At 37.2% G+C, this 16737-nt stretch overlaps 2 protein-coding genes across 3 annotated transcripts; both read left to right on the forward strand.

Annotated features, from left to right (window-relative positions):
- Window positions 1-245: 245 nt before the first annotated feature.
- LOC111368499 (transcription factor ILR3-like) lies at window positions 246-4949 on the forward strand. 2 transcript variants are annotated; one of them, XM_022989766.1, is made up of 5 exons: window positions 246-620; window positions 3069-3131; window positions 3793-3870; window positions 3945-4107; window positions 4455-4949. In XM_022989766.1, the coding sequence occupies exons 1-5, from the start codon at window positions 427-429 to the stop codon at window positions 4710-4712; spliced, it is 756 nt and encodes a 251-aa protein (XP_022845534.1). In that variant the 5' UTR covers window positions 246-426; the 3' UTR covers window positions 4713-4949. The 2 variants fall into 2 exon arrangements, with proteins under 2 accessions (XP_022845534.1, XP_022845535.1); XM_022989767.1 differs by lacking the exon at window positions 3069-3131 and having other exon boundaries at window positions 259-620.
- Window positions 4950-7712: 2763 nt separating this feature from the next.
- LOC111368213 (putative disease resistance protein At1g50180) lies at window positions 7713-10431 on the forward strand. Its single transcript, XM_022989462.1, has 3 exons — window positions 7713-8449; window positions 9263-9554; window positions 9976-10431. Exons 1-3 carry the CDS (start codon window positions 7713-7715, stop codon window positions 10429-10431), a joined length of 1485 nt encoding a protein of 494 aa, XP_022845230.1.
- The last annotated feature ends 6306 nt before the right edge of the window (window positions 10432-16737 follow it).

Here is a 16737-nt window from a genome sequence, read left to right on the forward strand (position 1 = left end):
ATGAAATAAAACTCGAATTGCATTAAACAAGAGGAATCAGATAGTATTGTGTGCAATTTATGACATTTTTGGCCATAAAAAAATAACAAAAAAGTTTCATTTGCATATGACTGACTTTTTGATGGATTCTGTAAGTTGAGGATGACAGCGCAACATAAATGATAGTTGGATACTAAAGTTGTATATTTTCCTAGTTTTATCCAAAATAGTGGTTAGCACTCCCATCCGACCAACGTAAGAAGTTTACTTTTACGAAAAACAAAAAAGTTGATGATGAAATATGCACTGTAGCACACTCAACGCTGCCATCACTTCGCTGCCGTCCAGATAACATCAACCAAACAAAAAACATTCTTAATTTTTCACGAACCCAGTTGATGATTTTAGTCCCGCAAACCAATCATTGTTTAGTGACTCAGTTCCAGAATGGAAATCAGTTCTACTGAGAATTCTTACGCCACCACTAACTGGTTGTTCGACTATGAGTTGATGGATGATATCTCTGCCGTCTCCGAAGCAGCAGGCTTCCCCAGTCTTCCTCTGCAGCCGCTTGCCACCGCCACCACTGCTTTTGGCTTCTCCCTGGCCCACAAAGCATTCATCTGTAGCTCTAATGTAAGGTGTGTCAATTCTTGAACCCATTTTTTCATTATATTGTGACATTGGTTGTTCCGTCTTCCTTCAGCAGTTCTTGCTTGATTTATTCAACCTTGTAAAAAGAATTTAACCCTTTTCAATTAGGTTTCTAACTTTCCTTGTATGATCACGAAAATCTTTTGCAGAAATTTTGATTTGTTCAATGTCTCCAAGCTATATTTTTGCGTTTAATACTGGTTATTGAATAAATGAAACTTCGACGAATAACTAATTGATTTCCTTTCTTTCAGTTATTCTTTTCCCTTTCCAGGTCTATTAATAACCAAATGGATTTTGCCAATGTATAAAATAAAATTTAGTCAAAAAATTAATACTCAAATTCTTTGAAGGGTGCGAACAATGGCAATGGAAGAATAAAAAAATAAAGAATTTGGACGGATGTAATGGAATGCTTCTTAAAATATAAATTATGTTTGAATTTATTAGAATTTGCATTATATATTTTTGGGGATTAATCAATATGCAATTATCCTGTCTTTGGGGCTCGAATATGTGATTTGTGGCATGGCAAATTAGTACTTGCCTGTGTATGTGTTGGTGATTCATTGTCGAAAGGATATGATAGAAATCTTTTACTTTTAATTTGAAGGCGTGCTTAAGAATTTTTTTCTTGAGAAATTAGACGCAGTCAGTCATTCATGATTTTAAAATAGACTGGATTCATGGAAAGGGCCATTTTGATAAAAAGTTATTGCTATTTGTAAGACCGGAAAAAATGTTTTCCGAATAAGAGGACTAGTGGTTGATGCCCCACCTCCCCGGGGTGGTCAATTTGGATAGTCAACTTGGCTAGTTTATTCATAAACGCTTGCTGGAATAGGATTGATGTTTATTTATTCTAAGCTGTGACAACATATGATGCTCTGTTCTCCAAGCTGATTTATTATGTAACTGCTGGATTGAAAATGAAGAACAAGAACTGTATGAGAGATAATTAGGTTTATGAATTTGAGGAAGCCAACATTACTCGATAAAATAACTTGAAAATTGTACAAAGCTGGGGCAGGTAACCTCATGGATAGAGATGGAGAAGATTTGAATAAGTGTTTGGTTTCTTACAGCATACTGAAGTGCTTTTCTTGATTCTTCGGGCACAAATTTGTAGGGGTGAACAAGATTTGGTTTGGGAGATTTTTGAACTATTTCAAAGCAAATTATTTAAACAGTAATATTTCAAATCATTTCATGGTCCAAACCAACAATTTTTTGCTATCTCATTTAGCAACATAAATATAAAATCTTTTAAACAAATGGAGAGGAAAAAGAAAAAAAGAAAAAAAAGAAGAAATAGATTCGTATAAATTTCACTATAACACTTGAATTGAAATCATCCAAACATAAACACTATAATAATAATAAACATGTCTATACGAGCTTAAACCAATAAATCAATACAAGTTTAACCATAATATCTTGCAATTCATTCTTGAGAAAAGAAAGGTTTTATCATAAATAATCATTATTTTCGTGAAGAGCTAATAGAGGCCAACTAGCAAGTAAATTTATTAAAAGTGTAAATAGTTCTAATAAATAATATAAATTGGTTAAAAAAAAAAAAAACCAGCGAACTGTTCGGTTTGGTTTGAAGTGATTTTTAAGCATTGAAACCTAAATCGAACCATTTCCAAATGGTTTGTTCAGTTTGAAACAGTTGACCTAAACAACGTAAAGCCAAACCAATGGGTTTAAAACTGCTATTTCGATTCGGTTTGGCGGATTGGCAGTTTGTTTTTTGTTCGCCCTTCTGCAAAGGATGAAATGCTGTGTGGATAACATCAAAGTTAATTTCTTGTTTTCACACACCAGTTAATATACTAATAGAAAGCCTGATTTTTATTATTATACTTAGGGATGAATTACGATGTTAAAATACATTGCGAAATGTGGAAGTTCTGGCTAAGTGATGGAAATTTCCTATGAATGACAAATTTCGTCTAGCTTTTTACATACGTATAGTCGAGAGGCAAACAAAATGAAGAAAGGAGTATTGTTACTCTCTTTATTTTCTTTTCTTGGTGGGTGGGAGTGCAGATATGGGAATAAACATAATCATCCTTTCATCAATACAATAAGTGAGAGGACCCACCCCCCGGGGCATAGCCTAGTGGTGCAAAGGGCAGGAGTGAGTTTATCTCACGCATTGTTGGCAGTCGCAGTTTGAGGGTTCGATTCCTGAGACATGGAATTGCACTCCTTGTAAGCGCAGTGTACTGACAACTCTTGTTCCCTGACCTACTGGGACATATCCCGCGATTTACCTTTTCCCAAAGCTCTAGGGGCGGGACGGTGGGACTCTCAAGGTTGGGGTTCAACCTTTTTTTAATAAGTGAGAGGACCCAGAATAGTAAGGAAGTACAACTACATCTGTCACTTTTTTCTTCACATCTGATGACTTAGCTTTCTATTTTTAGTTCGGAATTGGACTGCTCTTTTGAGGATTCTGAAGGCTTTAAGGAAGCAGGTCCTCGTAAACGGTACGAAACTTCCCCTTTTTTCTTTGATGTCAATATCTAGGCATTTTGTAAACCATAGATTCTTTTGTCATGGATTCTTTTCGGCCCACTTAAATATCTGCCCTGTTGCCTTGATTTTCCCATGTTACATCTTTCCTGAGTCTTCTTTCTAAGTATGTGTTCATCATTGTAGGTATGCCTGTACACCAATGGGAGATAATATAGTTGCTGGATAGTTCAGTTACCATACCTAAACTAGTCAATACGATAGCCATCTCGTGTAAATGAAGCATACTGATGATATGCTGTGCCATAAAAATACCTCTATATTTTGCAAACTCCCAGCAAGAATCCATGAATAGATACCAATACGAGCATGACACTGTTGAACTTTGCATAAATGTCAAAGCACGAAGATTCATTATTTTACAGCTTGAGATTAGAGAGCCGTATCACTCAAATCACTCGATATTAATAAAACGGAGGATAAGTTGAGGTCATCATGTGTAATAAGATAAGGATTGAACCTGAGATCTTAAGGATATGATATTGATAATGTGTTTAGTATCTTCTACAAATTTTCCATCCTCGAGGGTCATCTTTTTGGTCTCAGTCTTTATAGCAAGCACACACACAAAAATTTCTAGCATTCTGGGTAAAGATTTTCAATTGTATTCTACAGCTTAAAGCCAGAGTCATGCAATACATCTGGATCTAAAGCATGTCGAGAGAAGTTTCGCAGAGACCGACTAAATGAGAGGTATTATTTTTCTTTCCTCAAGTTGCTCATAGAGTGTCATTTGAGTTTCATAGTTCACTTCCAATTTGGTGAAGGTTCCTGGAACTGAGGTCTATCCTTGAGCCAGGCAAGCCACCAAAAACAGACAAATGTGCTATTTTATGCGATGCCATTCAAATGGTAACTCAGCTTCGTCTTGAAGCTCAGCAGCTGAAGGAGTCAAACAAGGATTTGTTGGAAAAAATCAAAGAGTTGAAGGTGAGAGTTTGATCCTATCAGTGTGTAAATGTATAACATAATTGAGATCAAGTTTTAGTTTTGATTCTCCATTGTAATCAACTTCATAGGATAAATCTTTTATGACTCCACTGACTAGTCTATTTTTTTATGCTTAATCTCTCTTTCAAGGGCTTTATCTTTCTCAAGGAATCGGAAATATTTCTCTTGTTCCACGAATGCAATTTTCATTTTATCCAGGAAAAGCCATCTTTTTTCTTAATAATTTCATTGTAGTTTGATCCAATATCTTGTCTTATGTAGGAAAATATTCTATAAATACTGATAATTATTCAACGAATAAATTTCTGTCACTGTTCTCTCTTCAGGTTGAGAAGAATGAGCTACGTGATGAGAAACTGAGACTTAAGGCCAGTAAGGAGAAGCTTGAACTGCAAATTAAAGCTTCGGCTGCACAACCCGCGTTGTTAGCCCATCACTCTGCAATGGGAGTTGCATTTGCAAAGGAAGCAGGGAACAAGTTAGTGCCCTTCTTTGGTTATCCTGGTGTTGCCATGTGGCAGTTCATGCAACCTGCTGTGGTTGACACGTCCCAGGATCACGTGCTTCGCCCTCCTGTTGCATAAGCCGGAGAAGCCAATTGTGGCATGGCTCGGGAAAATGTTGATGTACAGCAGCTGTATAATTGTGTGTATCTCTTTTGAAAGGATGTGATGTGAATAAGAAACTGGTATCTGCTCTTTCGCTTACTGTTTGAACTAAGCCAGGTGTATTCGGTTCCTGCAGTAGAATTTGCCCTTCTTGTTTGAATGTCAAGAAATAATAAACCCTTTTGTAATAAAAGACAGCATTTTTCTTCATAAGTTCAACTTGTTCAATGAAAATCCTCTGTTTGCGAAACATTTTTAGTAGCTTAAAAGTTACTTTTTCGACACAGTCAAGTCAAAATTTAATTTCAATAATACATTCAAAAAGTGCTTTTTTAAGGATACAGGATAGCCTCCGACCAGGTCCGGGGCATTTTTCTAGATGACTCGGAACTCTTAGTCAAGCTCATGGCAAGATCTATTCGTCTGACCTATCATTAACTTAGGTAACAAGAATGAATCAAATGCTAATGTTGTTTAGAATATCGTTATTACAACTAATAAATGAAAAATCAGCAAAGGAATTGATACGAGAATAATTTCGATCGAGGTGGACAAATGATAACAACAAATCTCAAAGGTTGATGAGCATCAGCATGATATAAAAACCAAGCCCGATTAAGGAACCAGCAATGACATTAACCATGGTGGCTGACGAGTGAGGAGGTGCAGGCAAAGAAATGCCTAGAGGAGTAGACGATGTGAAACTGCTGGTAGGAGACGATGAAGTGGATATTTGGTGAGGGAATTGAAGATTTGATGGGTGCAGATGAAACCGGTGGCTTGACAGGAGAACTGGTTGGTGGAGCTGATGGAGTTGCTGGAGCTGCAAACAATGTCAGTTTGTAGCTTCATGCCTTGTTCACAATGTCAAGCAGTTCCACAAATGAAGTACCTCTTGCTCGGCATGAATCGAAATCAGGCTTTGACACTTCACGAACATCATGGTTTAATATTGTTGAGAATTAGAAATCCTAATTCTATATCTCCAAGAGCCATAAAATCGCAATAAGAAAATAGACACTCAAGAACACGCAATATTTATAAAAGTTCACCTCAATATGAAACTATCCCTTGCTTACCTCTGAACTTCATTGTTTATAACAAAAGGAAGTTTGCTTGAGGGAGAAATATGGGCAAAGGGAGTGAATATTGATGGGGGGAATACCTAATGTTGCATTATCAAGTGGGAGAATAAAGAATTGACAAGAGTTTCAAGGCAAACATGTATATATCAAGTTTTTTCTATTTCTCGAAATACCTATGTTGGTAATAGTTAATATTTTGCAAGCCTGAGATTTTTCTCCAGATACTCTATCGTTCAAACAAGAATGAGAACATATTGCTAATTGGAGGTATAATGGCTCTCATACCAAAACAAACAATAAAGATATTGCAGAACCAGCTCAAAATTCGCATTGACGTAATATACCTATAAATATACAGATAAGTCTAATATATTTAGAGTTGATATAGCTCTCATGCATAAAAAATAAGAAACATTTCAAAGACAATCACAATAACGGAGTTACATTTTTGAAGTTTCAAGATCTTCTAACATAGGAAAGAAACTATTTGACAACGAATAATTGAAGAAGAAAAGAAAAGAGAAGAAGAATTTAGGGCAAGAGAAGATTAATTTTTTTCATATTTAATAGTACCTATTACAATGAATAAATCCTCTTCATATGAAGCAAAGAAGCTAAATCAAAATAATAGAACTCATATATAATCTAAACAAGCATAATTTGAATTGAACTCTATTTTAAAATCCTATCTCTATCTCCATCATCATCATTGCCAGATTTATGGTGGAAGATCCTACCCTATATCCTGTAATTGATTTATAGTCCAGGATATGATTCTTTATGAAGGATAGATCCAAAAAAGTGAACGATGTTAAGAAAGTAGCAGCACAGAATATTGGCTTCTAGGATGTGGTTTTAGAACAGTGTACACACCATCTCAAAATTTTCAGCTTGTAGAGGAGGATATAATGGAACAAAAAAACAATTGTCCTTAGGCATTTGGAGCAAAAAGAGATTCGTAGTATTATAATTCAAAGTGGATGAATTCCACTCCTCATATATAATTATTAAACATATGTTAATCTCCTCCAATTATGTACTTATTTCGCTTATTAAATATTATATATTTGTTGGTGGAATATCTTCAACCAACGCCACAGAAGTCTTCGAATAACACAAGAAAGAAATAGGAGGAGGAGGAGGGAGACTGTACTTTCTTCAAATATTGGTATAAGGCAGCTATCATTGTAAGCTGAGATGGCTTATACTGTTCTTCTTTCTCTTTCACAAATTCTGGAGCGAACCCTGCATCATGATTATTCGTGTCTGATTTTTGATGAAAGACAGCAAATCATGTCTCTCCTTCAAAGGGTTTGTTCTTTGCAAGATTTTCTCGAAAATTCTTCACAGAAAAGCAATGAAGTGATTGAATGCTTGGAGAGTCGCATCATAAATGCAGTATATGAAGTAGAAGATGTCGTTGAATTCCACATGAGGGATCGAGTTCTTTCAAGATCTGAAAGTCTTGGTGATGGGGATGAAAGTTTTGAAACCTTCGGCGTATATTTAGAGGAAGCAGTAAAAGAATTCGATTCTATAGAGAAAGAGACAAGGGAGATGGGCATAAAAGATCAGCAGCCGTTGACTTCATTGCTCTGTGCTGATTCACCAAAACAACCTGTTTTCAGTGGCACGAGCTTTGTAGTGGGCCTTGATGATGACTTTGGTGAAGATCAAGGATCGACTAACAAGAGGTTCTTTCAATCTTGAAACCATTTCCATTCTTGGAATGGGAGGAATTGGTAAGACTACTCTTGTTAGAAAAATTTATTATGATGATTTGATTGGGTATCATTTTTATTTACGGGCTTGGGTGACAGTATCTCAAGAATATAACATGTGAGAAATCCTTCTAGACCTTCTAGATTCCATGAATAAACTACCTGACAAGATGCATAAAAAAAGCAATGATCAATTAGAAGACCTTTTGCACAAGAGTCTAAAGGGTATGAAATATCTCATTGTACTCGATGATGTGTGGGATACCAAGGTCTGGAATGATGTGAAACGGATGTTTCCAAATGAGAACAATGGAAGTCGAATCATTCTGACTACTAGGCTAGAAAATGTTGCTGATTATGCTAACTCTTGGCCTCCTCTTCATCGCATGCATTTTCTAAATGATAATGAGAGCTGGAATTTATTTTGTGACAAGGTGTTTGGTAAAAGTCATTGCCCTTATGAATTGGAGGAAATTGGGAAGAAAATGGTCCAAAATTGTCGAGGTCTTCCACTCACAGTTGTTGTGATTGGAGGGCTTCTCTCGAAGGCTAATAGAACACAATATTACTGGACAAATGTTGCAGAAAATTTAAGTTCCGTTGTAAATTCAAACGATGAACAGTGTTTGAAGATTCTATCTCTAAGTTATGACCATTTGCCTTGTCATCTGAAAGACTGTTTCCTCTATATGGGAATTTTCCCAGAAGATTTTGATATTCATGTCTCCAAACTTGTCAAGTTATGGGTAGCAGCAGGACTTCTAAAACCAGTAAGATCTAAATGCTTGGAAGACCTGGCAAAAGAGTATTTGTTAGATCTTGTTGACAGAAGTCTTGTTCTGGCGGACAAGCATAGCTCCTATGGTGAAATTAAAACATGCAAGATTCATGATCTCTTACAGGACCTGTGCTTGTGATGCAGGAGGATCCGAGTCGAGTGATGCTGATTTGTCAGATAGCACGATGATGGCGCTGAGATACCATGAGATGGCGGATCGGCGCAAAGATGGAAAGTGAATTACCATTATTTCCTTAATTGGGGGAATTTGACGCGTCTTTGGTAATTTGACCATAACTTTGGCTACGATTATCGGAATTGCTATTATAGCTCGGTGGACGTCAATTTCGAGCCCAAAATCCACTGTTTTCCTTTCCAAAATTCAATTTTAAGTTATTTTTTACTATTTATGGTAATATTTCGTTTCCTTTTTTCCATATGTTAGAAAACTCGAATTGAGCCAAATTTTTGGCAACTTACTTCTTTTACTTAATATTTTATTTTGGTATAATTTTGGAATTTTGTCATTTTTGGTAATTTTCCCATAATTTCGTATTTCGCAGCTATTTAACCCGGCTTGTGGGTTAGTTTTGAGGATATTGCATTATTAATAATATTGAGTTGAATTCAGAGTATTTTCTCTGATTTTTTTGGGCGTTTTCTGTCGTTTTTTTCTTGCGAATCATTTGTTACAACAAGCCAATAGGATAATCACTATCCTACCCGACGTCAGCTTGAGAGAAGCTGAAAGAACCAACTTCTTTCATTTCATAGATGAGAATCACGATGGTATTCCACTAGACATTAGTGTGTGCTGCCTAAGTACTAATAGAAAGACAGAGTACCATTATTCTGTAAGCTTACAAATCTTCTCGTCTTTCGGTCTTGGATATCTTTTGAACGTTATCTTCCAATAAATGCTGTAAATTTTTGGTTGCGCAGAATCTTGCATGGAGACAAATTAAATTCAGTAACGGTGCCAGTTAGTATAACAAAACTAGTTAACTTGCGGTACCTCGTAGGCAACTGTCTTAAAAATCAGCTTCTTGACTCAATACACAAACTACGGCATCTACAAACCTTAATTCTTCATTCAAGTATAGACTCCTCATTTGATTTACCACCAGAAATTTGGGAGATGACAACTTTAAGGCATATCCAGTTGACGGGTGTGAATTTACCTAATCCTACTTGTTCTGCAATTATTTTAGAAAACCTACAAACACTCTCCGATGTGAGAGATTTCAAATGTACATATTAGCAACATAACACAGCCTGGCATATCTAACTACAACAACCGTGGGAGTCTATGGAGAGATAAGGATGCACGAAATTCTTGGAGAAATAAGGGGGAAGACTCCCACAATTTAGCCTCAATCAGTGGAGAGAAATTGAGTGATCTTGGGGATCTACCGATAACAAATTCAAACCAAAATGGTAATCCACTCGAGCTAGCATGATGATTCAACTAAGGAAGGATTCTCTGTTATCAAGCAAGCTGTCCAACTCAACAAATGGAGAGATGTTCGGCTATCACACTAAAAACCAACCAGATTTCATGGGATTTATTATTATCTCTTGAATCCTCCTGTCAATGTAATTATGTTTAAATATCTCTTATGTATAGCCTAAGTCTTCAAGTTGAAATAATACAGAAACTTCCAGTATTTCTGGAGAACAAAACCTCTCTTGAATCATTTTTTCTTTATGGTATCAGAGCAATTGTGAACACTAGGAAACATAACACAGCTCCTACAAATTTTTTCTGCTCATCGACTCCAGATATGACTACCTTATCCCTCAATGTCGGCAATTTCATCGCTCTCCAACTTACCCCAAACAATTATCCCTTATGGCGTGAACAAGCTTTGGCCCTTGAAGAAAGCCAAGAATTGGTCGGACATCTCACAAATGAAGATCCCGCTCCCAGCAAATTCATAACTCCAAACCGAAACCAACCAGAAAATGCAAAAAATTTCACTCTACAGTTAACAGATGCTTACATCGCATGGAGAAAGTCTGATCGCTTCCTTCGAGGGTGGATCATTGGAACACTCTCTGAGGAACGTCTTGGACTCGTCGTTGGCCTCGACACAGCTTATGCAGTTTGAGAGGCCCTAAAAAATACATATGCCCAACAATCACAAGAATACGAGTTTACATTACGACAACAAGTGACCTACCTTCGAAAAGAAGACCACACAACAATTGCCGAACACATTAGCAAATTTAAAGGCCTATGTGATAATTTAGCAACCATTGGCAAGCCCGTTCCAGACCAAGAAAAAGTTTTTTGCCTCCTTACCAGCCTAGGTCCTCAATATGAAACCTTTACAACAACTATGTTGAAGCCCCCCAGGCCGACATACTCTGAATTGGTCTCTCAACTCCAAAATTTCGACCAAAGGCGAACTTGGTTCTCCAGTCACATAGACGTCCCAACAGCTTCCCTCACTCATCAAATGGCTTTTTTTGGACAGCAACAGCAACGCCCACAATCAAACTCTTCAGGCTATGTGGACCCTCACAAAAATTCAGTTCCAATGGACGTGGTTTTCAGGCACAATAGCAAAGGGACACAAACCATGGCTACAACAACAACCCCCCTTCAACAAATCCACAATGGTGTCCTCCACCGCCTGGTGAGCGCAGAATGACACCTGCGAAAATGGACAGATACCGTGAGGAACAGTGCCAATATTGTGGGATGATGGGACATATTTCTAAGATATGTTGGTGGGTGCCAAAGAAACCCACTCAACAACATGAAATTCCACAGGCACTCGCAGCTCTTACCTTGGACAATACCATTGCATATACAGAATGGACAACGAACACCGGAGCTTCCAACCATATGACAGGTAAGCCAGGTATGTTAACAAACATTCGTAAATACTCTGGTGCTAATTCTGTGCTAATTGGAGATGGGTCTTCCATGCCCATTCTTGCAATTGGTGACTCTTGTATAAAACAGAAAAACACCGCCTTACCTCTCAATGATTTTTTTGGTTCCAAACTTAACAAAAAACTTATTTTCTGTAAGCCAGATAACGACTCAATTCCCCGTTAATTGTGAATTCTCTAATATTGATTTCTGTGTTAAGGAACAGGAAACTGGGCAAGCAATAATGACAGGAAACGCAAGGGTGATCTCTATGTTCTACCCCCTTCTCCAGAATTGTACTTTTCTCATCGGTTCAGATCAGGATCTACAGAAGTTTGGCATCAACGTCTAGACCATCCTCAATCTTCAGTTTTACGTATGCTTTAAAATACAGGACTCATTGATGTCGTAAGGACAACTAAAACTCAAAATCTATGTGATAGTTGTCAACTGGGAAAGCTTAGTCGTTTACCTTTTTCTCATTCAGAACACTCTAGTACTAGTATTTTTGAAAAAGTTCATTGTGATTTGTGGGCACCTACTCCCGTTTTATCTATTGGAAAATTTAGATGTTATGCTTGTTTGGTTGACGATTTTTCCAAATATACGTGGATTATTCCCCTACGCAATAAATCTGATTTTTTTGATGCATATCTTGCTTTTGAGAAATATGTTGGTAGACAATTCAATAAGCAAATCAAAATATTTCATTCAGACGGAGGAGGTGAGTTCATCAATTCCAAACTATCAACTCACTTCCTTTCTATAGGTATTGTTCATCAGGTATCCTCTCCATATACCCCTGAGCAATCAGGTATGGTTGAAAGACGCCATAGGATCATAAGAGAATTAGCGATGACTATGTTATTTCATTGTGGCGCACCTTTATTTTTATGGATAGAAGCTTTCACCACAGCTGTATATCTTATGAATCACTTACCATTGTCTGCTCTAAGTTTTCAAACACCTTACTTTGCACTTCATGGAACACACCTGGTATATTCCTCACTCCATGTTTTCGGCTCTAAGTGTTTTCCCTACACTTGGGATACACGAAAAAATAAATTTGATCCGAAAACACTATTGTGCATTTTGTATGATACAGTGAAAAACACAAGGCTTATAAATGCTTTCATCCATCAAGCAAAAAAATGTTTATCTCTCGTCATGTTGTATTTGATGAGTTAATTTTTCCATATAAACTGACTAACACGTCTTGCATAATAATAAATCAGCTGCATGTAATGAGCATTTTCAATTCTTGGTTGCCACATGCTAACACCTCTTCTTCTGCAGGGAATACTATGGACGACTCCTTACTTCCTTCCTTTAGTCCACCACTGCCAATTGCTACACGTACCCCAGAACTGCATCTCCAAACCTCTAGTCCACCATTGCCCATTTCCACACCTTCAGTCCCATTGAGTCATCACATGAACTCCCTAGCGTTGAGTCGCACAACATTGATCCACCCGAAATGGTTCCACCACAAGAATCTCACGTCGACATCATAGCTCCACCAATAATCAGTGAACCAACCGAATCTTCTCACCATAGGTGTTTTCCCTCAACACCATTAGTTCACCCGATGGTCACTCGATCTAAATTGGGGGTGGTAAAACCGAATCCTAAGTATGCCTTAAACACAAGCACAGCCTCTAATATACCTCGTGAGCCTCACAATGTCAAAATTGCCTTAGCACATCCTGGCTGGAAAGCAGCCATGGAAGAGGAACTAGATGCACTGCATAAAAATGACACTTGGACACTTGTTCCACCACGCCAAAAATGCATGTCATTGGATCTAAATAATCCAAACTCAAACCCGATGGGTCTTTAGATCGTCTCAAAGCACGTTTAGTTGCAAAAGGGTATCACCAAATTGATGGATTGGACTACACTAAAACCTTTTCTCCAGTTATCAAGCCAAGGACAATACGCATGATAATCTCCATAGCTCTTGTTCAGAAATGGTCCATTTGCCAACTGGATGTGAAAAATGCCTTTCTGTGTGGTTTAATTTCTGAAGATCTTTACATGTAACAGCCACTAGGAATGGCAGAGCCCCAACATCCGAGACACGTTTGCAAACTACAAAGGGCACTTTATGGCCTAAAACAGGCACCACGAGCTTGGTTTGACTGATTTAGTGCATTTATTCTAAAATATGGTTTCTTTTGTAGTCTAGCTAACCCCTCATTGTTTTGTTTTTCATTCAGATTATGGCTCATTAATTTTACTTCTCTATGTAGATGATATGTTACTCACCGGATCAAATCCAACACTTGTTTCAGATTTTATTCAGTTACTAGGCTGTGAGTTCGCAATGAAAGATTTGGGGCCTATTCATCACTTCCTAGGGATGGAATCACACCAACAACAAGTGGTCTTCATCTATCTCAGTCACACTATGCTCTAACCATTCTCGAACGATCCGATACGGTTGATTGTAAGCCAATGAGTACGCCTCTTGAAGCTAAAACAAAAACATCTTCCAATGATACTCCTTTGGAAGATCCAACTTACTATCGAGGACTTGTTGGAGCTCTATAGTACCTTACACTCACTCGCCCTGATCTTTCATATAGTGTTAATTATGTCTCTCAATTCATGCATGCTCCCACAATGATACATTTAAAAATGGTTCGACGTATTTTATGATATGTCAAAGGGACAATAGAAATGGGACTACATTTTTCCTCACACTCTACACTTGATCTACTTGCTTTCTCCGATGGAAATTGGGCAGGGTGTACTACATCGAGGCATTCCACCACTGGCTATTGCACATTTCTTGGACAAAATCTTATCTCTTGGTGTGTAAAAAAGCAACATACAATTTCCCAATCAAGCACAGAAGCATAATATCGCGCAATGGCAAACACTGCGGCTGAACTCACATGGATGTCCTTCATTCTCAAAGACCTTCACATTACAATACCATCTACTCCAACACTTTATTGTGACAACCTTAGCGCTCTTCATATGACAATAAATCCTGTATTCCATGCCCGAAGCAAGCATATTGAGTTGGATTATCATTTTGTGCTCGAATGCGTTGCCAGTGGACTCCTTGTCACTCAACATATTTCCTCTGATGATCAAGTTGTTGACCTCTTCACAAAGCCAATGTCAAAAGCAGCCCTTCATTATTTTCGGACCAAACTTTGCCTCCAACCCCGGCAAAGTTTGCGAAGGGTATTAGCAACATAACACAGCCTGGCATATCTAACTACAACAACCGTGGGAGTCTATGGAGAGATAAGGATGCACGAAATTCTTGGAGAAATAAGGGGAAAGACTCCCACAATTTAGCCTCAATCAGTGGAGAGAAATTGAGTGATTTTGGGGATCTACCGGTAACAAATTCAAACCAAAATGGCAATCCACTCGAGCCAGCATGATGATTCGACTAAGGAAGGATTTTCTGTTATCAAGCAAGCTGTCCAACTCAACAAATGGAGAGATGTTCGGCTATCAGACTAAAAACCAACCAGGTTTCATGGGATTTATTATTATCTTTTGAATCCTTCCGTCAATGTAATTATGTTTAAATATCTCTTATGTATAGCCTAAGTGTTCACGTTGAAATAATACAGAAACTTCCAGTATTTCTGGAGAACAAAACCTCTCTTGAATCATTTTTTCTTTAGTACAGAGGAGGTTCTTGAAAGGATTCCGAATCTTAGGAAATTGGGAATCTGTTATGAGAATGCACCAACAGATTGAGGATACTACTGTCTCAATAATCTTGTTCATCTGTAGAAACTTGAATTGTTAAGATGCCAGTCTAATGTGTGGTCACCATCATTCCTACAAAACCTCACTTTCCCGCCATCACTCAAAAAGACTACTATAACCAGCTGCTTTCTTCCTTGGAAAGATACGACGACCGTTGTTTCTTTACCAAATCTTGAAGTGCTCAAATTGAAACGTGGCACCTTCCTAGGCCCAGTGTGTGAACCAATTGAAGGAGAATTTGTTAAAATGAAATTTTTGCTAATGCAAGTGTTGGAAAATAAGGGGTTGGAGAAGAAACAACAACAAAATTATAGAAACAAAATGAATAGAAATCACGAAATACGTCAAGAACGAATTTGAGGTTTGAACACGGGATCGTTGTTTTCAAACTATATTTGCCCCCTCTCGGGATTGAATGAGATGCTTAAGAGTTTTGGCAAACGTTTTGTAGAATTATATCAAGCCTTGTAAATGATTTAACACCAAAGCACAATTGCAATTTTTCAAAACTTTTAAGAACACAAGGAAGATTTTGAATATGAATGTAAATCAATAGTTTGATTCAATATGGAATGATATATGAATCTCAAGATGTTTTCAATAATTATAATAATGTTTGTATTGATCATTTATCACCTATTTATAGGTCTTAATCAATGCATCATGAAATGGTGCCAAAACAAGATGAAAAGTGGCAACTTTTAATCCAAAAAGGCTCCTAAGTTTCAAATTGAAAAATCGGCCAACGGCTATTTTTTAACACTATGCGTACGCATAGTAGAAGCAAAATTTAATTCTAATTTTGCCAAAACACATCTTGTGTACGCACAAAATTAAGCCTGTGCGTACGCATAGGCAAAAAAATCAAATTTTGTATTTTTCAATTTCTTTTGATTCTACCAATTCCACAATTGAGCCCAACAATAAGTTCATTATCATTCCATTGATTTTGAACAAATATTCAAAAATCCCCCACTTATTCAAAATCAATATGATCACATATTCAAAAAGACGACACTTATGCATAAGGATTAGATATCTTTCGATTTGAATCTAACCATAGTGTAATTCAAACAAAGTCAAGTCGGAATTAGAGGTAGCATGGAAGTTTTGAACCAATTATTCCTTGTGACAATACCAGTAAGAACACACACATAAGTATCACGTGTTCTCAAGTTCCTGAACTCGCTTAGCGCTTTTATGGCCTTGCGCTCATCCTATTCGACAAACTTTTAAGAGAGGAACTTCAACTCTCTATTGAGGCGACATCACCTCGAAGTTAGTCTAGGTGAAGTTCTTCCAGTACCTTTGTTATTTTTAGAGGTACTTGTGTTTTAGCACTGAACTTCATTAAGAGCTCTAATCTCAAGCCTCACTTAAGTAACAACCAGCATTATTTAATTAGGATAGGGTCATTGCAGATTTGAATAATGCTGCAACCATCCACATATTAAATGCCTTGTTGTTACCCTTTGAACCCGTGTATTACTTTTTGAGTAATGACAGGTAGGGTTGCCATCATTGGTGGACCTTTTTAGTTAAGAAGTTTCAACCCCATCCTACTCGAAGTAGACGCCACTAAATCTATATTTAGTGCTTTAGTTAAAGGATTCGCTAAATTCTCAATTGGCCTTACAAAATTTAGGGAAATTATTCCATCTTTGATTAATTTCCTTATGTAGTCATGTCTCAAACTCATATGTCTAGACTTTTCATTGTATACATCGTTATATGCCTTTCTAATGTGGCATGACTATTATACATGATAGGTATTAAAGAAATATTCTTCGAT

Source organism: Olea europaea, chromosome 19, assembly GCF_002742605.1.
Source record: "Olea europaea var. sylvestris chromosome 19, O_europaea_v1, whole genome shotgun sequence".
NCBI classification, from domain to species: Eukaryota; Viridiplantae; Streptophyta; class Magnoliopsida; order Lamiales; family Oleaceae; genus Olea; species Olea europaea.